General features: G+C 36.7%; 1 protein-coding gene across 6 annotated transcripts in view; it reads left to right on the top strand.

Annotated features, from left to right (window-relative positions):
- Orc4 (origin recognition complex subunit 4) overlaps window positions 1–24,787 on the top strand; it is a 42,889-nt gene extending 18,102 nt beyond the window's left edge. For 5 of the 6 annotated variants that reach the window (XM_028880332.2, XM_028880575.2, XM_037204753.1 and 2 more), the window contains 8 exons: window positions 3,013–3,061; window positions 5,206–5,357; window positions 9,236–9,409; window positions 16,810–16,896; window positions 20,241–20,349; window positions 21,119–21,214; window positions 21,301–21,368; window positions 24,519–24,787. In XM_028880332.2, coding sequence (XP_028736165.1) covers window positions 3,013–3,061; window positions 5,206–5,357; window positions 9,236–9,409; window positions 16,810–16,896; window positions 20,241–20,349; window positions 21,119–21,214; window positions 21,301–21,368; window positions 24,519–24,707 — 924 coding nt within the window. In that variant the 3' untranslated portion in view covers window positions 24,708–24,787. The remainder of the gene's footprint in view (window positions 1–3,012; window positions 3,062–5,205; window positions 5,358–9,235; window positions 9,410–16,809; window positions 16,897–20,240; window positions 20,350–21,118; window positions 21,215–21,300; window positions 21,369–24,518) is intronic. The other variant, XM_028880402.2, reaches the window with a different exon arrangement.
- Window positions 24,788–27,438: the final 2,651 nt, after the last annotated feature.

Here is a 27,438-nt window from a genome sequence, read left to right as displayed (position 1 = left end):
CTATTAGACTCAGTTTAGCTTTTGATTTCCAAATGATCTGAAAAATTATTTCTAATGTTCCTAAATGGACATGTTGGTACTATATTTGTGTGAAGTAATGGAAAAGACAGTTCTTTCTGTAGCTGGAGAATTTCTCTGCAGCTCCCGCCAAGCCCCGCCAGTCCCAGAGCCCATTTATAAAATAAACACACAGACGCTTATATTATTTAAACTGTTTGGCCTAATGGCTCAGGCTTCTAGCTATCTAGTTCGTATAGCTTAAATTAATCCATTTCCATAAATCTATACCTTGCCACGTGTCTCGTGGCTTACCAGCATCTTCACATGCTGCTTGTCATGGCGGTGGCTGGCAGTGATTCCCTCCGCCTTCCTGTTTCCTCTGTTCTCCTCTCTGTTAGTCCCACCTATACTTCCTGCCTGGCCACTGGCCAATCAGTGTTTTACTTATTGACCAATCAGAGCAATTTGACATACAGACCATCCCCCAGCATTTCACCATCCTAATCATTGCTATTATTGTCACCATGACAGTCAGTCCTTTGTTCAAATGTTCTTTAGGTCTGCATCTGCAACCAACTGCAAACTGAGGATTTCAATCGAAAAAAAAATGTGTTCATACTGAACCTGTCCAGACTTTGCACTTTGTTGTTATTTTCTAAACAGTGCATTACAGGACCTAATAAACATGTCTAGATAATGTTCTACTTTGCTTTCTGTTGCTGTGGTAAACACAGTAACTATAGTTAATCTGGTGGCAAAAGAGTTAATAATGCTTCCAGATAACAGGAAGGAGGAGCAGAGGCTAGAACCATGGAGGAATTCTGCTTACTGACTTGTTTCCCTATCTTGCTCAACTACCTTTCTTAAACTGTCCAGGCCCTTCTGCCCAGGACTGGAACTGTTCACCATAAGCTGGGCTTAGCTATATCAATTAGCAGTCCAGAAAATGCCTCACAAATGTGCTCACAGGCCAGTCTGATGGAACCAGTTCTTCTATTGAGATTTTTCTCTTCTTGGGTCTGTTCAGCTTTTGGTCAAATTGGTAAAAACTAAATATGACAGATACTATTGCATTGCATTAGGTATTGAGAGTAATCTAGATGTAATAGACAATGGTATGCAGTTAATTTGTAAATACTATGCCATTTTATGTAAAGGTATTGGGAAGCTATATAATTTGGTGTCTGTGGGTGTGAGAAGGGGTCCAACATCCAATCCTCCACAATAACAAGAAATGGCTGTTACAGTTAGTTAATTATTAGCTTATGTTCTCCTCTGTTATGTAGATTAGGCATCTAAGTTGCAGAAACTAATTAATATGCCTATGCTTCTAAGTTTGTGAAGTCTGGATATAAAGAACAAAAATCAGCCAAGCCAGAACTTCACTGCGTTCGTAATCTTTCAGTCAGTGTACATATAAGTACATAATACAGCCGTACACATATATATGTATGTATTATACATACATATACTTTATTATATATATTTATATTTGAATAAGTGTGTATGTATACTTAATGATCAGATGCAATGGTCTATAACAAACCAGAAGACAAAATGTCTTTGAGTCACTGAACACTGATTTCTGAACAGATTATCTCTTTGAGCCAGTGTTGTGTTACGGTAAATTGTGTATACTACCTCTTGGTAGTAGTATTGGCAAAACAGCCTGTGATCATTACTGTTTATGGGTATTCTTATAAGTCATTTATGCTGGGCTAGTGAGATGGCTCTGTGGGTAGAGGTGCTTGCTACCAGCTTGACAAACTGAGTTCAGTTTTTCAGGATGTACTTAAAGGTGGAATAAAGTTAACTTCTTCAAGTTGCTCTCTGACCTCCAAATGTGCTGCACAAACACACAAAATAAGTAAATGTAAAAAAGTCACAAGTGTTTATGCTTTATCAGATTCTTTCAGTGGAGAACAAACCCGAAGTTTCCTTTCTCTTTTTATAGCACCTCAAATTTCAAGTTGACTTTTTCCTTAAAATATGTGAATGAACTGGGCAGTGGTGGCGCACCCTTTTACTCCCAGCACTCTGGAGGCAGAGCCAGGCATATCTCTGTGAGTCCAAGGCCAGCCTGGTCTACATAGTGAGATCCAGGACAGGCACCAAAGCTACACAGAGAAACCCTGTCTCAAAAAAACATTAAAAAAAAAATGTGAATGAGGAGCTGGGGAGATGGCTTAATGATTACAACAAGCACTTGCTGCTCTTCTGGAGGGCTTGAGTTTGGTTTCCAGTTTCTGTATTAGATGTCTCACAACTGTCTGAGATCAGGAAACCAGCACTCTGGCCTTTGTGCCATACCTTATGTGCACATATACAGACAGACACACACCTACCATTAATTAAAAATAAATCTTACAAAAAGATTTGAAATAATCTAAATAAAATACAAACTAATAACTTTAATAAAAAATATTTTATGGGAGTTTCTATCCCAATTCTGGAACATTTAGGTAATTTATTCATTACTCTTGATTTCTTCTAGAATGTTTAAATTATGTCCAAGAATATTTTAGATGTATTCCAAATGAAGAGATAAATGTGATATAATCACAAATTTGTAATAAGTATTCTTGAGTAGAAAAACTATGTTTAATATTTTAAGCAATTTTGTCTTTGGATCTAATTTTAATTCATAGTAAGTTTTTGGTGGTACAAGTTTGATAGTAGGAGGGACGTGTTGTGTTTAAAGATACAAAAGGGAATACATTTCTGGTCCCCAGTTATATTTAGAACCTAGCAGCCCTCCAGAAACTATATTATTTACTAACATTTCTACTAGTATTGCCCAGAAAACAGGAAATTTCACCTGTGAGGTAGTCCTATCATTTTTCAGAGGTTTATCTTCTCTACTTTTGTACAATTAATGCAGAGAGCTCAACTGAGATTCTATTCAATGGCTAATTTCCTAGTAAAACGCAATGCATTGTTTTTTGTAAATATCTTAAGATTCGGCCTTCTTCATTTTATTAAACTCCAGTCTTTCTATTTTTTGTTATTCAGGGAAGCTTTGCTGAAAACCTTTCATTTCTTCTGGAAGCCTTAAAAAAAGGTACATGTTTAAGATATTTGTAAAAAACTGAAATTCAAAAATATCAAAAGATACTTATTTTGAACTTAAGTCTTCTGATGATGTAAATATTAAAAGTTTTTAAACCCCCCCAATAAAAAGGATATAGGAATTAAACTAATAAGCTAATGGCCTCTGTAGTGTAGTGTAGTGTAGTGTAGTGTAGAAAATCACCAGTGTAGTGATTTTCAGTATTTGCTTTTTTCAGCTACCACATAGCATTGGGTAGGTACAAGTGCAGCTTTTTATAAGAATAAAACCAGTACCAGTGAGATGGCTTAACAAGTAATAGTGCTTCCCACACAAGCTTGACAACCTGAGTTTGCTCCTGGAACCAAAGATTTAAGGAGAAAGATGGCTTCTGAAAGTTGTCCTCTGACTTCCACACATTCACCCTAATACTCAAGAGCCTGCATGCACAGATAGCATTCTGACACACTAATAATAAAATTTAAAAGACTAAAATTACTTACCTGTAATCACAGCACTTGGGAGATCAAAATAGGAAGGACAATAAACTCAAGGACAGGATGAATGAGACCAAGTCTCAGACACACAAGAATAATATCAATTTGCCTGTTATTTGGTAGGTATGGTTGTCTTACATTCTGCTGTTAAAAATACTATAAATATTTAAATGATTATTCATGTGTTTGTGTGGTTAGGTTATAATGGGTAGAAATTTGGATTAAAGGGTACCATGTTGAAAAGAATATTGCTTAACTGTCTTTGAAACATGTTTGAGAATACTTTTTCTTCCCATAGTTCAAAAATAAGTTACTAATTTTCATCTTTAGCTAGCTTGTAGAAAAGAAGCCAGTGTCCGTTTCATTTGTATAATTTTGCTTTTGTTTGATTTGTTTTTTGTTTCCTTTGATGTTTTGGCTGACGATTGTTATTTCCTGTTGATGCCTCACCCTATTTTAGTGATACTTGTCTCATACCTGTTTATGGAACTTCCTGTAAGCTTTGTTGCCTTAAATTTGTACTTGTTTTACTTGCTAACTGAATGGAAGTTTTAAATTTCTACATAACTACTTTTATCTAGAAGCTATTTTTCTCTTCTTCAAATTATAAAATCGTTCACCAATATTTCCTTTTAGTACACATATTTCTAATTGATAATTTGGTTGAATTTTTTTCTTGAGATGGTATCTCATGTAGCCCAGCTGTCCTTGAGTGCACTTTATAGCTGAGGCTGACTCTTAAACTCCTTGTCATCCGGTGTCTACCTTCCAGATTGCTAGGAGTACTTGTGTATGCCAACAAGGCTACAGATTTATTTTTATGTGCAATGAATTGACTTTGAATAAACTTTTCCCTATTAAAATACTGGCCATATTTTATAAATACTTTTTCTATACTATTTTCTAAATCTGTTTAGTTTTAGTGGTTTAGTTTTTTTATTTCTTTACCAAAATTAAACCATTTAAGCCAGGTTATTTTGTTTCTATTATCTGGATAAATAAATAAATCTTCTCTTAATCTTTGCCTTAAAAGTTTTACGTAAATGTATATTATTCCTTAAGTTTTAATGATTTTTCTACTTAAGTAATTTCCATTCATGTAGAGAGAAAGTGTACTGAGTGCTACTGAACATTACCTGATTGAAATATTAAAACTTGTAGTTAAAGGAATTTTAATGGTTTTTTTTTTCACTTCATATTCTAATTGGGTGTTTGTAGAGAAAACTTTAAATAGGAAGGTGCGTTGTGCATTTCTCTACTAGCTAAATATATCTCTTTTGAAACAGTAGTTTTTATTCATTATTGACTACTTCTATATTCCAGAAGTGTTTTGATGGTATTGAAAAGTCATCTTTGTAAAATTACTAAGGAACCTCACATAATTATAAAGCTGTCTTGCAAATGATTTTCTCAATTTTTTTCATCAAACTGCTAGACTCCTGTAACCAGATGGTAAATTACTTTGGAACAAAAACAGCTATCTTTGTCCTGTGGATAAATTTTCATGTATGAGTGAGCCTGCATTTGTAAGGGCCCTGCCCAAAGGAACTTACTAGTCTGTGTTGAGTTGAATTTTAAACTGAAGTATAGCATTTAGGGAATACAAGAAAAGTTGATGTGTTTTTGTTTTTGTTAATCTGAAACTCTTTTTTTCCTTAGGTGACCGGGCTAGCAGTTGCCCAGTGATCTTCATACTGGATGAATTTGATCTTTTTGCTCATCAGAAAAACCAGACACTCCTTTATAATCTTTTTGACATTTCTCAATCTGCACAGACGCCAGTAGCGGTTATTGGTCTTACATGTAGATTGGTATGTCTTTTCATTTAACAAAAAAAGGTCTATTATTTTGATTTAGAAAATAGAAACTTAATAGTGGCATAATCCATTTGACTGAAAGTAAGTTTTAGAGTATTCTGAAAATTATCTTTCTTCAACTCTTTATACCTTGATCCTGCTTTTCACTTGAGGAAACAAAGAAAAGAATTGCTACATATACTACAAGTTGTGCTTCAGTCCTTCCAATGAAATCATGGAATAAGACTCACTAGTACTAGTAAGATTTCTACTGTAACGAGCAAAAACACAATTAAGTAATACCAGAAATATTTTATAGAGATTGGTATTTTTTACTTTGTCATACAAGATTATTTTCATAATTTAAAATAACTTGGTAAGAATATATCTCCAGAAATTCTATCAATCTTTAACAACAGTAGAATAGATTTGTTTGTGGTGGATTTTAGAATGATCTCACCTGGATTCTAAGTATTGAAGATTTTAGACAGCTACATGGGTCTTTTTGTGCTTAATCTTTTTTTTTTTTTTTTTTTTATCCAATCCTAAGAAGTGAACACTAAGATCTTACACATAGTAGGCAAACACTCTTATCACTGAACTGTATTCACTGTTTTGAAAGAAAATCTTACTTGTGAGTTTCTCAGACTGTCCTTGAACTCACAACTCGGGCAGACCTAGAACTTATTTATGATCCTAAGTGGCACAAATTATAGTATTATACTCCCAGGGCCATCTATGTCTGTGGTGGGTGCTCTTATATACATGTAAAACTGGGTGAGAATCACCTTTCTCTAACTTACTGTAACTGTCATCTTTCTGCAGATTTCTTCATGCTCCCTGCCTCCCATCCTTTCTTTATAAGCTTATGTCAGGCTGGCTCATTTATTTATTTTTCTTTCCTACAGCTCTTTCCTTTTTATAAAACTTATTTTTTTCCAATTAATTCATCTTTCAACAGTCCTCCTAATTTTCTGCTTCTATTGCTCTTCTCTGAAATTTGACATCCTCATACTTAGTGTACTTTGTGTGCTTTCAGATCATTCTTCCAACATAGAAGATCTGGCTAATAGTTTCTCTCTATCCTTGATACTCTACTTCTCCTCCCTCCCCATACCACCCCCCAAACCAGAAACTACCACCAGTCTAAAGAACCACCTTGCTTTAAAGCAAGAGTAGGGAAGTAGGGCTGGGCAGAGGGCTTAGTAGTTGTAGACCTGCTAGGTAAGTGTGAGGAACAAAGTTCAAACCCCCAGACCCCTGATGAGCAGGGTATGGCAGCCCACCTGCAATTGCAGAACTAAAGGCCTAGAAAGTTTCTTTGTAGCAAACTACCTGACCAGACTAGCCATATTGGTGGACTTTTCAGTTGAAAAACTCTGCCTCAATGAACAAGAAACATGGAAATCCATAATGAATACTCTTGACATTCAAGTCAGGCCTCCACACATACATGCATAGGCATATGTATGCAAAGCACACCACGTACACATACGAAAAGAAAAATTCTTTTGGGTGAAAGGAATGGCTTTCTCCATAAGCATGAAGATTTAATAAGTTCAATCTCTGGTACCCATATAAAAAGCCAGATGTGATGGTGGGCCATTGTAAACCATCCCTGGGGAGGTGGAGACAGGAGAATCCCTGTGCCTTAGTAACCAGCCAATCTAACTAAATAGGCAAGCCTTTTTTGTCTTTTTTTTTTTAAAGATTAATTTTGTGTATGTGTATATGATAAGTTAATATGTATGGACATGCATCTGGGGGTCAGAAGATAACTTTCAGGAGTCCATTTTCTCCTACCATATGAGTCTTGGGGATCAAACTCTGGTTTATACACTTGGTGGTGATTTCTTTTAGCCACTGAGCCAGACCACTGTCCCTGAGGAACCCTGTCTTAAAAACTAAAGTAGAGAACAGTTGAAGAAGACACTCATTATTAACCTCTGGCCTCCATACACACCCTCCACATAAAAAAATTCATGACCATGGGTTCCCCAGGGTCCAATGGGGCTTTGCTATGTCCAGCGTGGGACATCAGGGAAAAAAAAAATCTACGTACATTATGTTCTTATGTCTGTTAACTTTATTCCTCTAAGACAAAATTCTATCAATTCAGCTATAGCTCCACCAGGCATTCAAGGCAGGAACAACTCTAGATATACCAAGCTCTATATTTCTCTGGGATGAAATCCTGTCTCCATAACTGCAGTTCCGTCCAGCTCCCTAACTCATTGTACTGGTAACAACTAACTCCTGTGCTTTCAACGTCATTCTCCATCTCTGCTACTCGCTACTCCTGGCACTCAGAAAACTCTGCTGGAGATCTGCTTACCCTCTATGGAACCTCTGTCTCGCTCTGTAAACCAAGCTGGCCTCAAACTCACAGGTCCGCCTGGCTCTGCCTCGTGAGTGTTGGGATTAAAGGCGTGCGCCACCACTGCCCAGCGAGTACAATTTCTTAATCTTAAAAACAAATATGAGTATATTTGTATCTTTGAATATTACATGCATTAATTCAGCTGTTGTCACTATAAACTACTAAGAACTTTACAGGTATTTGCTTTTCCCCTCTCAAACCCATACAGCTATTAGTCTTTGCTGTTTGCTTCCTAAATGACCCATGATTATTTAAAGTTTTTCCTGTGTAGCATGGCTTAGTAACCTTTTTGCTTATTTTCTATCACAAAGATCATTCAGTAAAAAAATACACATTTTTCTGGAGCTGCCATCCTCTTTTAAAAAAAATTGATTGTAGAAAATACCAATACTCGTTGGAGATAATAGTCCTGACTCTCCTGTATTTATGCTTTTATTATGTAATTTTAGTAATTATCACTAGATAGTTTAATCTATACTTATCTGTCTTCTTTCTCTGTAAAATATTGGGCAAAAAATAATGTCATCTCACAGTTAATTATTTAGTTAATTTTAAGAAGATGAGAACTTTTAGCCGGGCAGTGGTGGCGCACGCCTTTAGTCCCAGCACTTGGGAGGCAGAGGCAGGCGGATCTCTGTGAGTTCGAGGCCAGCCTGGTCTCCAAAGCAAGTTCCAGGAAAGGCGCAAAGCTACACAGAGAAACCCTGTCTCGAAAAACCAAAAAAAAAAGAAGAAGAAGAAGAAGATGAGAACTTTTCAAACTTCATTTCCTTCTTGTAATTACACCCTAAAAATAATTGGATGGAGAAATGGTTCAGCCATTTAGAGAATTTGCTGCTATTGGAAAGAACAGGAGTTCAGGTACAAACACTGGTTCTTTCCACCGATCATAGCAGCTGAATTCTAGTAGTTCAGCAAATAGAACTTGGCTCTGTTACATATCTTGTCTCTTGAGATTCTTAAAATTGTGAATATCTCTGAATTTTTGTTAGCTCAGATTTTTATGTCAACTTTTTTTAAGACTGCAGAATACCACACTGATGTGCTTGGTGTTCCTGTCAGTCTGGGTTTGGGAATAGTCACTGTTTGAGTGTCCTTAGTAGATCTAGGAATGTTAGTACTTGATATCAGGACAGGATACCAAGCTACTGGTGCCTAGAAAGGAATTATTTAGTTCAGCAGTTGTCAACTTGTGGGTTGTGTCCCCCTTGTGGTCGAATGACCACAGGGGTTGCCTAAGACCATCCTGGGTATCAGATATTTACATTACAATTCATAACAGCAAAATTACAGTTATGAAGTAGCAACAAAAATAATTTCATGGTTGGGGGTCACCACATGAGGAAATGTATTAAAAGGTTGCATCATTAGGAAAGTTTAGTTTCCCTCAAAATAAAATGCTTACTTATAGATTATAAATAAATATTGCTTACTACAAGCTATAATTTGCTGATTCTCTAACAGCATATTTTTCAACATGCTTTCTTATACGGATTTCTCTTTTGTTTTCAAGGATATTTTGGAACTCTTAGAAAAAAGAGTGAAGTCACGGTTTTCTCACCGGCAGATACATTTAATGAATTCATTTGGTTTTCCACAATATATGAAAATATTTAAAGAACAATTATCTCTACCTGAAGAATTCCCAGATAAAGCTTTTGCTGAGAGGTGGAATGAGAATACTCAAGTAAGTTGAAGGCAATAATGGCAAAGAAATATGTATCTTTTCATGTTGCTAGAGGAGTGCAATTATAAACTGTTTTCTTTTTTAAGGGCAATAGACATACCTTGTTTCCTAAATTATCTCTTTTCAGAAGAACTTAAGGTTAAGCTTTAGCACTCTTATCAGTAGTTGAAGTTTTTATTTTTATCTGGTTTACATTTTAGGTTATTTTTTTAGTGAATTTACATGATTTAAATTTTATTTTCTATATTTTGCTGATTTGACACAAAACGGTATTAACAGTTCACTGTCGTTCGAATCTTAGATGGTCTTTTAATAAAAAAAACCCAGAGTCAGGTGTGAAAACTGAAAGATCAGAAGCAGAGCAGCTAGCCAGTAGTTCTTATCTGTACAAAATCCTCAGTCTAAAGAGAGTGAGTTCCTGTTTCCTTACTCCTTATGTACTTTTCTCTGCCCAGCCATCACTTCCTGGGATTAAAGGTGTATGCCACCAGTGCTTGGCTCTGTTTCCAGTGTGGCCTTGAACTCACAGAGATCCAGATGGATCTGTGCCTCTTCAGTGATAGGATTAAGGGTGTGTCTATGTCTAATCTAATGGCTGACTCTGTCCTCAGATCCCCTGGCAAGTTTATTAGGGTATGCAATATATCACTACAGTTCACACTTATCCTATGCATATGTTTTTATTTCCAGTTCTCATAAATGATTTCAGCTTTGTTTCATTAATTAAGAGACTGTCGAGCTGTGCCACCTCTCATGTATACTAGTCAACCAGACTACCACTATAATGTATTCTAGCCCTACTTATTTGTTTATAACATTTAAGTCCTTACTTGCAAACTAAATTTTGTTTTATATCAAGAATTCAGTGCTTACATAAGATTTTTTTTATCTTAACTTTGTTCTGATTCATACTTCCTCACTAACAGTAATTATTGATGTAACAAAATCCATTTAAGGTAGGAAGGGTTGAGAGTATGTAATTGAGTTTGAGGATATAGTGATGGAAAACACCTGGAGGCCAGAGCTTTCGGTAGCTGTTCAACAGCACCTGCAATCAGGAAACAGAGTGATGAATATTCCTATTCGATGCACTTTCTCTCTCCCTCTCCCCCTCCTTCTTCCCCCTCCCCTCTTTTGCCCTCCCTCTCTCTCTCTCTACCTTCTCTACCTTTTTACCTCTACCCAGGCCCCCAGGCCAGTAGGGTGATGAATTGAGATGGGTGTTGTCTTCGTCACTGTTCTATTGATGTGAAGAGATTCCATGACTAAGACAATTCTTATAAAAGAAAGCATTTAATTGGGGGCTGGCTTACTGTCTCAGAGGCTTAACCCATTATCATTATTGCAGGTAGTGTGATGGCAGGCAGATGTGGTGCTGGAAAAGTAACTGAGAGAGATACATCCTGATCCACAAGCAGAGAGACAGAGAAAGAGACTGGACCTGGCATGGGCTTTTGAAACCTTAAAGTAATACACTTCCTTACATAAGGCCTTGGCTCCTAATCCTTTTAATATTTCAAACAGTTCCACTCCTTGGTGACAAGCAATCAAATATGTGAGACTACCATCACAGGTGTACCACTTCAATAAACTAATATAGATAACCCTTTACAGTCCTGCTCCAAAGCTAACCTAATCTAGGTAATCTCCATTAACATGGTGACAGTCAATATTGACCATCACAACTCTTATATGTAATACAACAACAGACTTTTCATTAAGGAGTATAAATCTTAATTTTACAAATACTTAGTTCTGGATCTTCCCTTCCACTAGAGGAATCTTGCATGGGACTCAGGAAATTGTTAACTAGGCAAGTTTTCTCTGATACTGTTGTCTGATTTAAATCTCTATGTATGGGAGGATGTTCTTTGTCATTTGTAATCTATATTATTCCTTTTCCCACTCTGTTCTGGATTTTAACATCTGGCCACTTGGTTTACTTCTCAGTGCCTCACAGACATTCCTTTTATATAGCTCTTGAGCTAGTAGTCTTATTCCATGATGTTTTTGAGAGATTTGAATGCAGTTTTTAGCTGAAGTTTTCCTGGTCCCACCCGGCTGCCACGGTTCCAGTCTCGAGTAAACTCTCAGTGGCTTATATTACTTATAAACTGTATGGCTGTGGCAGGCTTCTTGCTATCCAGTTCTTATATCTTAAATTAACCCATTTCTGTTAGTCTATAAGTTGCCACATGGCTTGTGGCTTACTGGTACTTTACATCTTGTTTCTCATAGTGGCAGCGGCTGGCAGTGTCTCCGGACTCAGCCTTCCTCCTCCCAGCATTCTCCTCTCTGCTTATCCCGCCTCTACTGTACTTCCTGCCTGGCTACTGACCAGTCAGCGTTTTATTTATCAATCAATCAGAGCAACATATTCACAGCATACAGAAAGACATCCCCAGCAGTTTTTCATATTTAAATGTCTTCATTTTCATTGGTTTTATTATTTCTGTGCCTATTTACTGTTTTCCTAAGGTGACTTTACAGCCCAGGCTATCACTCACCTAACTATGTTGCATTGTGAGTGTCTATAACTGTAAATAGTTTTAAATTCATAGGTTCTACATCTTGGGATGCAACCACAGATGAAAATTAAACAAAATAAAACAGTGGCATTTATATTGAGCATAAATAGGCTTGTATTTGTTATTCCCTTAATAATGCAGTATGATAGTTACCTAGTTCTGTTGCTGTAATAAAATACTCTGACCAAAAGCAACTTGATGCAAAAAGGATTTATGTGGCTTAAAGGTTAGAATCCATATTAGGAAGCTAAGACACGAACTGGAAGGCAGGAAGTGAAGCAGAGACCATGAACGAATGTTGCTTACTAGCTTGTTCATTTTGCTTTCTTATACATCCCAGGTCTACCTGCCCAGACCTGGCTCAGCTAGGCTCTCCCACTTCAATCATTAATCAAGAAAACGCCCCTACAAACATGCTGATAGAACAATTTGATTGAGGTAGTTCCTCAGTTGAAAGCCTATCTTTCTAGGTGACTCTAGTTTGTGTCTAGTTGGCAAAAACTAACACAAAAATCTGTTTACATATCATTTACATTGTGTTAGGTGGTGCAGTATAAGTAATTCAGAGATACACAGAAATGTGCATTGGTGGTACAAAATACTGTACCTTTTCATATCAGGATAGTATTTCTCCATATTTTCTTTGTCTGAGGTAGTTCCTTGACTCAGTCTCCTGTAGACACAGTAATATAATTAGAGAATGATATGAGTTTCTGGTGAAACACTAGTCTAGATTATTTAAAAAGTGGATACAATTTACGCCAGGCAGTGGTGGCGCACGCCTTTAATCCCATCACTAGAGAGGCAGAGGCAGGCGGATCTCTGTGAGTTCGAGGCCAGCCTGGTCTACAGGGTGAGATCAAGGAAAGGTGCGAAACTACACAGAGAAACCCTGTCTTGAAAAAAACAAAAAAAAAAGTGGATACAATTTGATGATAGGATGGCTCAGCTCTAGTTTTGTTATGAGGTAAAGGTGTCTGATTGGTCTTATAGCCTCAAAGTAAAGAATTCAGCTTAGTCACATACAATTAGGTAGACATTTATTCAGAGAGAGACTGGGTGCCTCAAACAAAAGACTGAGGTAGCAACTCATTGAATCCTTCATGTTTTGTGAATATTTGTGGATGGCGTGATCATGAGGTAGTTAGTATCTTCCTCCTGGCAAATCATGGTGAACCAAATCTCCCTCTTAGGTTGATTATTTCCTATGATCCTTTTGAAACATCCAGACACCAGGCTCTTTTGAGGATGCAGACCCTTAATTAGTATGTGAAAGTCTCCTGGCACCTTAGTTTCTGATATGGTGGGAAGAACTAACGTCAGCTTCAAGAATGTTTAGCCACAAAGAGTCATTTGTCCATTGGGAAACACTTACAAGACACTTCCGTTTTCTTGGTTCCTTCATGCCTAACTGTATCCAAGCTGCATACCAAGATATTAGGTACAACTGTAGTTTTCCTTGTTACCCTCAGGTGTGACTACATGACCCCATACTCCCTGCTTTCTCGTTTGTTTTGTTTTGCTCTGTTTTCAGACTTTATAGCCCCCAACCAAACTTAAGTGGCACATCGTAAGTGATGATCTCTTTTCTTGTGACAGGCTTACAGCTTTAGTGTTTGAAGGAGAGCTACCACTGTTAGGGCTTGCAGCTCTTAGTTTCATTTCTTAGGACAGTCATGTTGTGCTGCCTCCCTGGTTTTAATAAAATGTACAGACTCAGAAAGTCTGTCAGCACCATGGCCAGAGTCCCTTTTTGGGTGGGTATGTGGTAAAGGTGGTTTGCAGAGCTAGCCACTACTTCAGTGCTGACAATTGCAGCAAATTGTTTGTTTAAGATACACCTATAGTTTTGACAAGCCTTTTAAAAGCAATAGAAAGTGGAGATTTAACTAGAAAAATATGTTTACTGAGAGCATGAAATTTCAAGAGACAGTCTATAGCTTATTCCTGAAATTTAGACATTTTTGAGTTGAAAGAAGCAAAACATCTCTACTAGAAGTAGAAATACTTAGTTTTCTGTGGTTTTTGTTATTGTTTGGGGAGTTTTAGTTCATCTTTATATTTGTTAGGATTTTTTTTAGAGATCTTCAGTAATTTTTTGACAGTATCGTACAGTGTCTTTTGGTAGTATGTTCTTGTTTTTATAACCCACTCTGTCATATTTGTGCTGTTGATGTACTCTTGATTGTGGGGCCATCTGCTGGAGACTGGCCAACCTACTAGGAACAAATTACTCTACCTCTCCTAGAATCTGTCAACTGTCCTTGCTTCTCAGCCAGAGCTGGGGCTCATGAACCCCTTTCTGCTTGTGTTAGAATGCTAACTGGCTTGATCTTGACCTGATAACCTCAGCTGCCATGAGTTGATGAATATAGGAGTTCTCCTCTGGTCCTCCCTTGCCCTCTGGCTCTTAAGAATCATTCCATGCCTTCTTCTGAGATGGTTTCTGAACTTCAGGGAGGAATTATGATATGAACACCAACCACTCACTTGCCATTGGCACTTGGGCCAGTTGTGAGTTTCTCCATTAACCACCATCTGCTACACAAAGAAACTTTTTGATGAGGTCTCAGTGCTATATTAATTACGAGAGAGGAATTTAGGGGGTAGTTTGACGCAGTGTCCATATAGTGGAATAGTAGAAATAGGTTCACTCCTGGGAGTTCCCCAACCATAGGTTCTTGATTGTATTTACCATATTAGGTATGTGCCTTCTATAGAGTGGGTCTTAAATCTAGTCCATGATATTTGTGCCACTAAGACTCCCATGTCCATAGCTTGCATGCTGGTCAGTATTTTGTTACTGTTTTTGTTTTGACTTGTATAAGGAAAAGGAAACTTTGTACCAGCCAGATTACTTATGAAAAATTATGCAAGTGTTGCTGTATCTTTCCATGCTCTGTCACTTTTCAGTTCACTCTTCATCTAATGTTTTGTTTCTTTACCTTCCTTTGAGTCCCAATTCTCTAGAATTGACTGTTTCATGTCTTGCTTGGAGCAAAGAGCCCTATTGGCCTCTATAATTCTTTATCCATTGGTGTCTTCTTAATGTACCTCAGTCTAGTTTTGCAAGGTAGTTTGTATTGAATTGTTGATTATTACTTCCCTCTTGAAGTCTCTTCCCTTGTGTGATAGTTAATCTCTATGACACCATGGAAATACACTTCAGGTTTAGATCACTATGGAAACATATTCTGCGTGTATCTATGAGGGTGTTCCCAGAGAAATTTTAACTACAAAGGGAAGACCCATTGTGAATGTGGGTGCCACCATTCCATGTGCTAGAGTCCCATATGGAAAAGAAAGGAGAAAGAAAGGGGAACATGAGCTAAGAAGTAGCATTCATCACCTACTTCTGGCTACAATGCTTATACACTGGCATGTGCTGTGGGATGTCTTTCTGTATGCTATGAATATGTGTTGCTCTGATTGGTTGATAAATAAAGTAGCATTGATCTATGGTAAAGCAGCTTAGAGCACGCGGGAAATCCAAGCAGATACAGAGAGAAGAAAGGAGAGGAAGGGGAGATGCCAGTTGCCACCAAAGAAGCATCAAGATGCCAGCAGACTGGTAATGCCATGGCCATGTGGCAACTTATAGATTAATAGAAATGGGTTAAGTTATAGGAGCCAGCTAGCAAGAAGTCTGCCATAGGCCATACAGTTTGTAAATAATATTAAGCCTCTGTGTGTTTACTTGGGACCAAGCAGTTGCAGGGTGTGGGTGGGACAGATTTGTCCGGACTGCTGGCTGGGAGGGACACAGGAAGTCTTTCCGCTACAGGCATGTGTTGCCTCAAGCTCCTCCCACCATGTCTTCTACTCCATTGGGGTTGTACCATTCAAAAGAAGCCTTCCTCTAAGCTGCTTTATAGTTAGGTATTTCTTCTCAGCTAGAAGAGAAATAACAAATGCACCTTGTTTTCTAGATTGCTGTGGTCTCTTGTACATTCAGACCTTAGTGCCTCTTTTTTCACTGTTCCTTTTCCATCTACTGCTTTAATATTTATAACGGAATACTCACTTCTTGACTACATCTTACTCTTCTCAGGCACTCTGCGCACCCTCTACTCCAATAGCTCATCTTTATCATCTTCTTGTTAAATCTTTTTTTTCCATTATCAATGAAGGCTTCATCACACAAGTCTTCTGTAAATGTCTCCATCTTCCCCACAGTTGGAATTGGCTCGAGTTAGGCTTTCTTTTTTTCTCTCTATACTACCCCTTTGCAAATAACTGTACTTAAAGAATATGATGACTCCCTTTTTTGTCACTGTGCCATGATTTTACCTCTGCCCATGTTCTTATAGCACTTCATAATTTCCCATTACATTCTTTTAATACTTCCCCTTTTTTTCAAGTATAATAACTCTCATTCTCTGCTTTGTGCTACATTCTGTTTGACCATCCCACTAGTTGACTATATCATTTCCCTTTATTAGATTGGAAATTTGAGATTATGAAGGGGAGTATTTTTCTGTTCACTATGAATATGTGTTTCTCTGATTGGTTAATAAATAAAGCCGTTTGGCTTATGGCAAGGCAGCTTAGAGGCAGGCGGAAAATTCAAAGGGAGAGACAGGAAGAAAGGGAAGGGCACCAGCGAGCCACCCAAGGAGCAACATGTAATGGGACGCAGGTGAAGCCATGGAACATATGGTGATACATAGATTTATAGTTGTGATCCAATTTAAGATACAGAACTAGCTAGCTAAAAGCTTGGGCCATGGCCATTCAGTTATAATTAATATAAGCCTCTGTGTATTTAATTGGGGGACACGAGTGGGAGAAATTTGTCCAGACCACTGGCAGGCCAAGACACAGGAAATTATCCCCAATTTTGATTTATTTTATTGTTTTGTTTTGTTTTAGTGTCTCTCAGAAGACTCAACTGTTTGTGAAGTTCTACAGAAACATTTCAATGTCAACAAAAACTTACGGTCATTACATATGCTATTGGTTTGTATTTTTTTAAATTTGTTTCTTTTTGCCTGATCTGAAAACCAAAAACTATACCTATTAATGGAATGTCTTATGTCTTATACATCCATACGTGTATAATCTGTATTTTTAACACTGTGAAGTGCCCTCAAACTGTTTTCAATAATAGCTATACTATTCCTACATTCCTACCAATGGTATGTAAGTCAAGAGTACTGCTTACATCTTGATATCAAATTTTTAAACTTACAGATGCATTTAGGGCAAAATGGCATATTTATTACATTGACTATGCTGATATTTGGATATAATACACAGTTTTAGTTACTGTTTGATTGGTTTCATTGATACTTTACAGATCCAGTACATATTTTAAGTGTATAATACTTTAGTGTCTCACTTTCTTTGAAACAGTTGTAAATGCTATTTGTACATTTTAGCACATTCAATCTTGCTGAACTCTCAGACTTCTATTTTTGGGATTTTCTATGTGGACATACTCAGATTATCCACAAATAGGTGCATTTTCTTGTTCCCTTTCTAGTCTTCTCTTTTTCTTTTATCTATTGCCATGACTTGGTGGCTCAGAGTGGTGAGAGTGGGCATCTTTCTTTGTTGCCATTTTAAGCGGAAGGCATTCAGTATTTTAGTACGACATAAATTTTAGTTGTAAGGTTTCTTGTACATGTTCATTGTTAACTTCTTTTTCATGCCTAACTTGTTGAGTTTATTATAAATGTCTTAGATTTTTGTCAAATGCTAAATCACTGGATATGATCATGTTTTTCTTTCATGAATATCATGTTAGATATTACATTGATTTTTCCTTTAAGGTGTTTTCTTGTCTCTTTTTTTTCTTTTATTAATCTTCTGGTGGGAGAGGCTCATGCCAATGCGTATACATAATGTCGAAGCCAATCAAATACTAAATTTTTTTTAAAATTAATGAACTTCATGCATTAATAAATTTGAAATTAGTCTGATATTTTAGAAAAGTATGACACATGCCTTCCCTGAAAGTATTTCTTTGTCTTTTTGTTTCTGTTTATTTTCAATAACAGGAATGAGTAATAGTGACCATTTATTAAATAGCACATCTGCCCGGTAACCAGTTAGTTTTCTATATAATACCTTACCTTTTCACAATAATCATTTCCCTTTATCCTTATGTGTTTCTTCTTCCCCTTGAAAAAATTGGAACACCGAGTTAAAAATTCTTAAACAGTTAGTAGATGGCTGGCTCAGCTCTAGGGTGCTTGGCTATAAGTTTAAGTAAGCCAGATCAAACCAAAATAAAAGTCCACATTTAATGAGCCATGTGCTTTGGGGTGGACTCTCAAGCTCCACAGAAGTGAGGCAGGGGAGAGAGGAGGAGAAATCACATGGCAGGTCTGGGGACTGGAGCTTAAATACCCTGGAGGTGCAGTCTTGAGTAGGCCCTGAGGAGGAGCCACCACTTGGTGGGCTTTCGGAGAATGGCAAAGTTGGGAATAGGGGTGGGGTGGGGAGTGAGGCCAAAGCAGAGCTTCCAGCTGAATACTTATGGCATGCTTCATGTGTTTCTACCACATTGTATTTACTGATTCTTCTTCCCTTTTCCTGTCTTTACTGAAGAATGTTGTCTTTCTCCAAATAAGTTTCCCATCTCATTAGTTTAAATCCCTCTAACAACTGGCTATAATAAAATGGATTAGAAATCTTACATTAAAGATCTATGAATTCTTCCGGTAGTTTGAATGTAATTGCTCCCATAAGCTGATTGGTATTGCTACTGTTAGGGTGTGTGGCTTTGTTGGAGTAGGTGTGACCTTGTTGGAGGAAGTGTGTCACTGTGGAGGTGGGCTTTGAGGTCTCGTATATACTCAAGCCACACCTTGTGGCTCAGACCACTTCTTGTTGCTTGTGAGTCAAGATATAAGAACTCTCAGCTCTTTCTCTAACACCATTATCTGCCTGAATGCTGCCTTTCTTCCTACCATGATGATAATGGACTAAACCTCTGAACTGTAAGCAAGCCACACAATTAAATGTTTTCCTTTATAAGAGTTGCCATGGTCGTGGTGTCTCTTCACAGCATTAAAAACCCTAAGACACCATCCATCCACACATACATAAAGATGTATAAGACAACATGTATGAGATTTCTTTTCTTACTGCAACCTTGTTTATCATTACGAAAAATGAAAATGGCAGATGTTTATCAACAGGAAATGAGTAATTGTGGGTATATACAAAGGAGCTCAATAGAAAATGAATGAGGCCAGGCGGTGGTGGCGCACACCTTTAATCCCAGCACTTGGGAGGCAGAGGCAGGCGGATCTCTGTGAGTTCGAGGCCAGCCTGGGCTGCCGAGTGAGTTCCAGGAAAGGCGCAAAGCTACATAGAGAAACCCTGTCTCGAAAAAACCAAAAAAAAAAGAAAGAAAATGAATGAACTAGAATTGAAATCACAATGCAGATAAATTCTCTTAATAGATTTTCATGAGAAGATGAGTTCTGAAACTGAATTGCATTTTTTATAAAAAGCTTGAAAGTTAAATTGTGTTATCTAGTTATACCTTCAGAGTAGAGAATTGCAAAGTTTATATGAGTACATTAATATATTCTTGGCTATTTTGAGGCAAAGGGTACAGTACAATCAGGAACACAGTGTCTTCAACTCTATAAAAGTTATATTTTATAAAATAATAGTATGGTATATTATATAGATAGATTATTCTGTTTCTTTTTTAAATGTAATAAGCAGAAAAAAAATAGAAAAAGAGCCACAAATGGTCAGAGTCTCAACTTGTACAATGAAATCTCATCTCTTGTTTTTAACTTAACTGTGAAGTATCTGAAGTGCACATTTAACCTAATGCTGTGTGTTTATATCTGCTACATCTACAAACACTAAATACTTATATTCAACACACAAATTAAATACAGTGAAATTGTTAATTGAGGTGAAAACTTAGTCCCAGAAGCTGATTATTTGCTTGTGGAAAACTAAATGAAGAAGATAGTTGTGTCCAGTGTTAAAATTGTTTTTAAAATTGCTTACTTTTAAACTGCTATTACTTACTTACCTTTACACATTATTTGTAGAAATTTGTATAACACATAGGTATAGGTGGCTGTCTGAGTTTTAAATAGTATTATTTTCAGTTTCTTCTTGTTGAACATTTCTTTTAATGCTTTTCTTTTGGACAATAAGTAAATACCATTCAAGTGCAAAGTCATAGAGACGGCAGCATCATTTTCATGGAGCAAAGTTTGAGGTTAACTTTCTCTAGTTTCTTATAAGAATAATTTTTTTAATTGCTCTATAATATCTCCAAAATATTCAAGTAAATAAGTAATTTTTAATACATCTCTTTTTAGATGCTTGCTTTAAATCGAGTAACAGTATCACATCCATTTATGACTTCAGCAGATCTGATGGAGGCACAGCATTTGTGTAGCTTGGATTCTAAAGCAAGCATTGTACATGGTGAGAAACTGCTTTGTTAGTCTTTCTTTTAACGTTTGGATTTTAAAAGTTTGGATTTTGATATTTTCCAAAATTATAATTAGTATTGAGCATGGTGCATTGTGTAGAGAGTACTTCATATTCCTACAGCTTTTTAGTACTGTGCAGTGTATTATCAGTTACTTAAAGTGAAAGAAGCTATGTTCTACCTCCCATGCCAATGGCAATTCCAGGTAGGGCTACTGAAAATGTTCTCCTTGCTTACCCTAAGTGCTACTGTATTTGTTGGTATTTTGTCATTTGAGGTTCACTCTCCCTTTTGAAAATGGAACAATTTTTCTCTCCAGTGGATGGGGGTGGGGAGGTAGAGGATATGCACACAGTTTTAGATATAATTTCTAAAACTTCTCTGCATAAATGCCTCTGAAAGGCATGTTATTTGAAATTGCATGATAATCACAATTTCTGCTGTTTGTTGGGGGCCATATAGTATCAAATTTTTCATACTTATAACACATCCCTTTAAGTTTAGAAAAATATTTTATTTTGCAGATCCTTCCCCCACCGCAACCGCCCCCCCCAAAAAAAAAAAAAGCCAATAACTATGTTCAGGGAAGTTAAAAGACTTACTTGTGTTTTTATAGATAATAGTGTTTGGAATACTTTTAAATAAGGGGAATCCCAACCTCCTCTACCCTTCAAAGCCTTGACCATATATTATAGTAATTATTTTCTGGAGCATAATCATTTCAGTGCCATACTGCTCAAGAGTTTATCTCCTTTATTACAGGTCTATCGGTCTTGGAAATCTGTCTTATAATAGCAATGAAACATTTAAATGACATCTATGAAGAAGAGCCCTTTAATTTTCAAATGGTCTATAATGGTGAGATGAAAAGTTCGCCATTTCTTCCAGATTTCTTCCCTGCTTCTTGTTGGAGAGTACTAATATTCTCGTTGCTTTCTTTGCAGAGTTTCAGAAATTTATTCAAAGAAAGGCTCATTCTGTTTATAACTTTGAGAAACCTGTGGTCATGAAGGTATGGTTTGACTTGCTTATAGTTTTCATCAGATCCAACTTCATTTTTTTATATATTTCATAACTTTTTGAATGTTTGGGTATTTCATTAGAGAAATTCTTAATTCTGTAGGCAGCCTGTTTTGGAGTTTTTGAAGATACATTGCCCTCTACTGTCTGTTCTTAGCACTTGCATACTGAAAAGAACTATGTTGCCTTATATTACAACTGTAATTACAAATGTTGAGTTTTATTTGTGGTAAGTTATCAGTTTACAATTTGACAATGATATCCTACAGTATACTCCTCCACTCCAAAGAAAATCGGAATCACATTATATAGTCTTAGGTTTTCTAGTAGACATAGGAAATGAAAGATCAGATAACTTGTAACAATATAACTCAGTCTATTAAAAATATTTTCAAATCTATGATTAAATATTTCATGAAATATTTTCTTTTATATTTTTTAAATTTGGCATATTTATACAAAATTACAAAATAGGTCCCAATTTAATAAATATGCATTAGACATTTGTTCCTTTAAATTTATTAAATACATAGCTTAAAAAGTAGATTTACATTAAAATCATACCAAATATACTCATTTTTCTAAATAATTCAGTCTCAGAGTTTTTAAGTTTATAGTTAATGAAAACTAAATAAAATAAAAATACAGACCCACATATTTTAAGGGCTTGATTGTCCATTGTTGGCACAGTGGTGTAGGGGGGTGCATATGGAAATAAAAATCTTTATTTTTTAAGCAGTGGAAGCCTGATCCTTTGGCTTACTTATAGAGCATAATCCAAATTTCTTTTTCTGTAGCCATTTTTACAAGTGAGCACACTCTTACCAGTTCTTCGAGCAGCACCAGTCGTAGGATGGATTTTTCCCCTAACCTCCTGACTGGTTGTCTCCTGTAGTTGTGAAAAGAGCACTTGGGCATGTTTAGGAATAATTTATAGCTGCTTTTTTGTACCTTTTAAAATAGGGTCTATTCCCCAACTTGGAAATATTTTTTCAGTTTTGTTCAGCTACCCCTGAAGAATCTAATACTTTCTCATTTTTCAAAATGAATGGCATTTGAGCTTTTTTTCTTAAATTAGAACTTTTATGATAAACAATGTATTCTAGTGATACTTTTCACAGTGAACTGTAAGAATCAAATGCTCAAGAATCTACTTGAGTGTGTCACTGTTTTAGTATGTCATCGGTGTAGTTTTTTCTTTCCTTAATAACAAACCTAGAGTTATCAGGGTTCTAAAAGTAATATATGAGTTACAGAGTAAGAGGAAGCAAACAATTAAGAGCTCTGTTAAAGTGACTAAGAGGAACATGGACAGGAACTTTATTGACTAGGGATAAAATGAACATTCCACCCCCGGGTCTGGACCACACTTTACAGGGTCTTTTGCTTACAGTAGGCTTTATAGTGTTCTGTGCCTTTTATATCTCTCCCTGTGTTACAATTGGTAAACTGTTTTATTCTTTAATTTTTATTTATGCTTTATTGAAAGTATTTATTTTCATACAATGTATTCCAATCATGGATTCCCCTACCTCAGATTCTTCCCACCTCATCACCCTTCCAACACCACGCCTTTCTCTGTCTCTCTGTCTCTGTCTCTCTCCCTCCCCTCCCCTCTTTCCCCCGTCTCTCCCCAACTCCATGCCTTCTTTGTCTCCTTCTCCCTCAAAAAAACAGTCAAGCAAATAGACAAGCAAGGATAAAACAAAATGAACAAACTGACAAACAATGAAATAGCAGGGGAAAGCACACATCTAGGCAGAGACAGGAACAGAACCCATACAAACAAAATTGGAAACCATGAATACAAGCAAAAGACCAGTTGTTGGGACTAAAAAAAAAAAAAATCTCCAAATACGTTTGAGTTCATTTTGTGTTGGCCATCTTGCTACTGGCCATGGTCCCTGCCCTTAAGTGTGGTTGGTATACTGAGACTCCCTTAGAAAAGCTCATTTTTCCTTTGTGAGAGGTGGTTAATTGGGGATAGCTTCATGGTTGGGGATGAGAGATCATGTCTACTTCCCCATCTTACCACTTGGACCCCGTCTGGCTTGGACCTGTGCATGTTGTGTGCTGGCTGTCACAGCCTTTCAGAGTTCTGTTGTTTCTGGAAGACACTGTTTCCTTGGTACCCATTCCCTGTCTCTTAAAATCTTTTGCCTCCTTTTCAGTTTCCTTGAGCCCTAAGGTGAGGAGGTTGATTTAAAAAAAGTCCTATTTCAGACAGTGTCCCAAGGTCTTCTCTCTGCACTTTGTCCAGATGTGGGTCTCTATTAGTTCCCATCTACTGCAGGAGAAAGCTTCTCTGACCATGGCTAAGTTGACACTGATCTATTGCTGTACAGCTGTTTAACTTTAATGTACAGTAAGGCTTTGTTGAGACTGAAACAAACTGCAAATTTTAGGAACCTATTTAGCTAGTCTTCTCAGATTCTTAGGTTTTTAATATCAAAGTAGTAGGCAAAGGACTGGAGCTACATAGCTCAGAATTAGAATGTGGGAGGTGCAGGTTTAGGTACAGTATCCAGCACTTACTAGAAAAGAAGAACCTATGATAAGAACCAGCCTAGAAACAAAACATTATCATTGTTAAGACTCAGGTAAAATTAACAATGTAGTTTTTATGGATTTGATTAAACTTGGGGTTTGGGCAACTACCGTTTTGTTTAGTAGTGGTAGGCGGCCAGCCCTTTATACTGCTGAGGTAAATTCCCATCCCTAAAAGTTATTTTAACTATATTTGTATCTTTCCTGTTCTCTTTCTTTTTTTCTTTCTTTCTTCCTCCCCTGTCTGTCATGAACAAAGTTGGAGTTCACTAAGAAGATTTTATAACCCAGGTATGGTGGCACACACCTTTAATCCCAGCACATGCAGAGGCAGGAAGATCTCTGAGTTTAAGGACAGCTGGAGCTACACAGGGAAACCCTGTCTTGAAAAAAAAAAATGTAAAAATAAAATAAGAAAGATTTTAATATAAATTCAAGTATGGAAGGATGCACTTGGGGAAAAGATATTTCAAATGTGCCGATTTTTCTTCCTTTTTTTAAAACCTGTCACTGTTTCCCAGCTTGCTGAAACCAGTAACTACCGTGGATTTAACATTTTTCTCCTTTAGTCTAAGCTCTGTCTTTTATCTTTCAGGCATTTGAGCATTTACAACAGTTGGAATTAATAAAACCCATGGAAAGAACTTCAGTGAATTCACAGAGAGAATACCAGCTAGTGAAACTACTTTTGGATAATACTCAAATTATGAATGCTCTACAGAAGTACTCCAACTGCCCTACAGATGTCAGACAGTGGGCAACATCCTCACTCAGCTGGCTTTGAACATTTTAAGTACATTTCTGTAAAGAACTAAAAGCTACTGCCCTTTAACAAGATATGTTATTACATTCCTTGTTTATAAATATATATTTTTTTTTTTTTTTTTTTTTTTGGTTTTTCGAGACAGGGTTTCTCTGTGTAGCTTTGTGCCTTTCCTGGAGCTCACTTGGTAGCCCAGGCTGGCCTCGAACTCACAGCGATCCACCTGGCTCTGCCTCCCGAGTGCTGGGATTAAAGGCGTGCGCCACCAACGCCCGGCCTATAAATATTATTTATGAGAAACTTGCACTTATTATCTTGGCTACGCGTTGAATCATGACTGCACATATTCACAATTCCATTGATTTAAATTGCACTACATGAGTAGCAATTCAAACGAATAAAATGTGACTATTTTAGGGATAGTCCATATGATGATTTGATACTCTTGTAGAGTGTATGTGGTCCATTGGAAAAGGCTATTTCAACTAAGCACTCCGTTTACCAGATGTAATCCTAAGCAGTCAGGAGACAACAAGAACCAGAAATTACATGAGGATTATTTCAGCTACAGGAGGAGCCTGTAGAGATTGGAGTTGGGTTTGGTTTTGCTGTGTACATTGGAATTTTGAGTCCTATCCAGATTACAAGTGTTCTGGTTCAGTAGACTGGCCCACTTGTGCTGAGGAGAGTTTGGAAGGGGTCCAAACAACTCAGCATTTTCTTCTCCGAATACCTTATCAGAATCTCTTGTAGGGATTTTTTAAGCATACATTCTGGATCTACTTTAGTTCAGAAGGGATCAGAATTTGCCATCTAACATGTACCTTGAAGGATTCCTGGGAAACTGCTTCTACAAATAATGAGATGTGTTTGCAGTGTTAGCTATTGGCTTCAAAAAGGAATTCCCTAAGAACATAGAATGTCAGTCAAAGGTTCACATCAAAAAAAAAGTAAAAGAGCTTGAGGTTTAAGATGGAACTTAATCATCCCTGGCTTCGTTTGTTCAAGAATATTTGATTGCATATTTGGTCATACTAAGGTTTTATAAAATATATAACCCATCTGTGTGCAATTTATAAAGTATTTAACTGCAGAACTAATTGTATTTACAGATTAGAAAACTACACTAGTGGTAGTGTCCAGGATTACAGTATGGAAAAATGTCTGGTGTGACCTAGAATGAAGCTTGGTTTGACTAACACTAAAGCTCATGTTATTAAAAACTAAAACTCAGCAACACATTCTTTGCTGATTTTAGAGGATATTTTAGTAATTTGGCTCTTAAGAAATCTCAAATGCAAGATTTCTATGCATTCAAATACCACTTCATAAAAACCCATAGCCTTTCCTTTCCTACAGTAAAATATGTTTAGCATTCTGTCTTTAGACATTTTTTTCCAGCCATATCTCATTAAATCTAAGGCTTGCATAGCAGTTTAATGACATAGTCCACACATTTTCTGAGGTGATTAATTTTTCCAAAATATTTAACATGGTAGTATTGCTACTGAATAAAAGCAAAATTTTCCTATTAAAAAAATTGTAGCAGCAGGACAAAGTGTCTATAGTCGTACCATGTAGGAGACTTGTTAAAAGAGAATCAAGCATTTGTGGCCAGCCTGGGCTACATATCGAGAGCTTTTCTCAAGAAAGAAAAGTTCCTCTTTAAGTAACCTAATAAAATAACATGAGAATTTCAAACTTATTTAGATACTGCTTAAAAGCTGAGTCCTCTGCTTTCCTGGCTGGGTAACACCTAGAGAAGATCTAGTTGAACAATGTATTCAACTTTAAAATCAGGCAAGGTAAATTTTTATTTTTAATCATTGTGAAAAAAATGAAGCAGTAATAACTATGAAGGTCACACAAGTATAGGCATATATTGCAAGCTTTTTAGCTAGATTCACTTCATACATTGTTTAAGCTACATTATTAAATCTAATTTTAAAAAAGTGAGTTTCTAAAAACTTGAAGAATAATGTATGGCATGGAAGTGTACAACTGTAACGTACAATTCCACAGCTTCAGAGGTGGAAGCAAGATCAGTAGCTACTTTCAGGAACTAGTTCCAAACTAGCCTGAGTTATCTAAAACAAAAAGAATGAATGTGAACAGAAAGTACGACTTGAAAATTCTATGCAATGAAAAATACTGAAAATCAAGAACTCATGACTCCTTTTGGTCAACAGATGGAAAAATTTAGGCTTCTTCCATGTGCCCTACTGAAACTTGGATCTTGTTTAAAAGGCATCTCTGATTTATATGCAGACACATGTCTCTGAGAAATTAAAATGTGTTTTTCAAACTTCATATGGTAATGTCTTATATGGGAAGGACATGTTACCTACTGATCTAAAGAATTAGACATTGAAGAAGGTGCAGTGGAAAACGGAGTTTCTGTAGTGGTCGTGCATATTCCACCATTGCCTTTTGATTTGACTTAAGATGACTGGGGGTTCTTTCAAAGCAGTAATCTAAGTTGCCTTCACCTTTGTCCTGTGAGCACAGAATCCGATGAAATGCACTCACTTTACCAATAAGCCTCTGGACTCTTTCCATGGGCAGTAAGGACCAACAGACACTTGGGTAGAAATAGTCTGATTAGACAACAATGGAAGGAAAAATGCCCTAATTCACAAACCTCCCTGCTTTTATGACTCTACCCTTGAAAGTCTCAAGGCAGAATCTTCACTATAAATTGGAAAACTATTACCCTCTTTAGGAATGTACATAGCTAAAGAAAAACTGCATG

Source organism: Peromyscus leucopus, chromosome 4 (assembly GCF_004664715.2).
Source record: "Peromyscus leucopus breed LL Stock chromosome 4, UCI_PerLeu_2.1, whole genome shotgun sequence".
Lineage (NCBI taxonomy): Eukaryota > Metazoa > Chordata > Mammalia > Rodentia > Cricetidae > Peromyscus > Peromyscus leucopus.
Note: the sequence above shows the minus strand (reverse complement) of the source record. Positions and strands in the feature narration are given on the sequence as shown.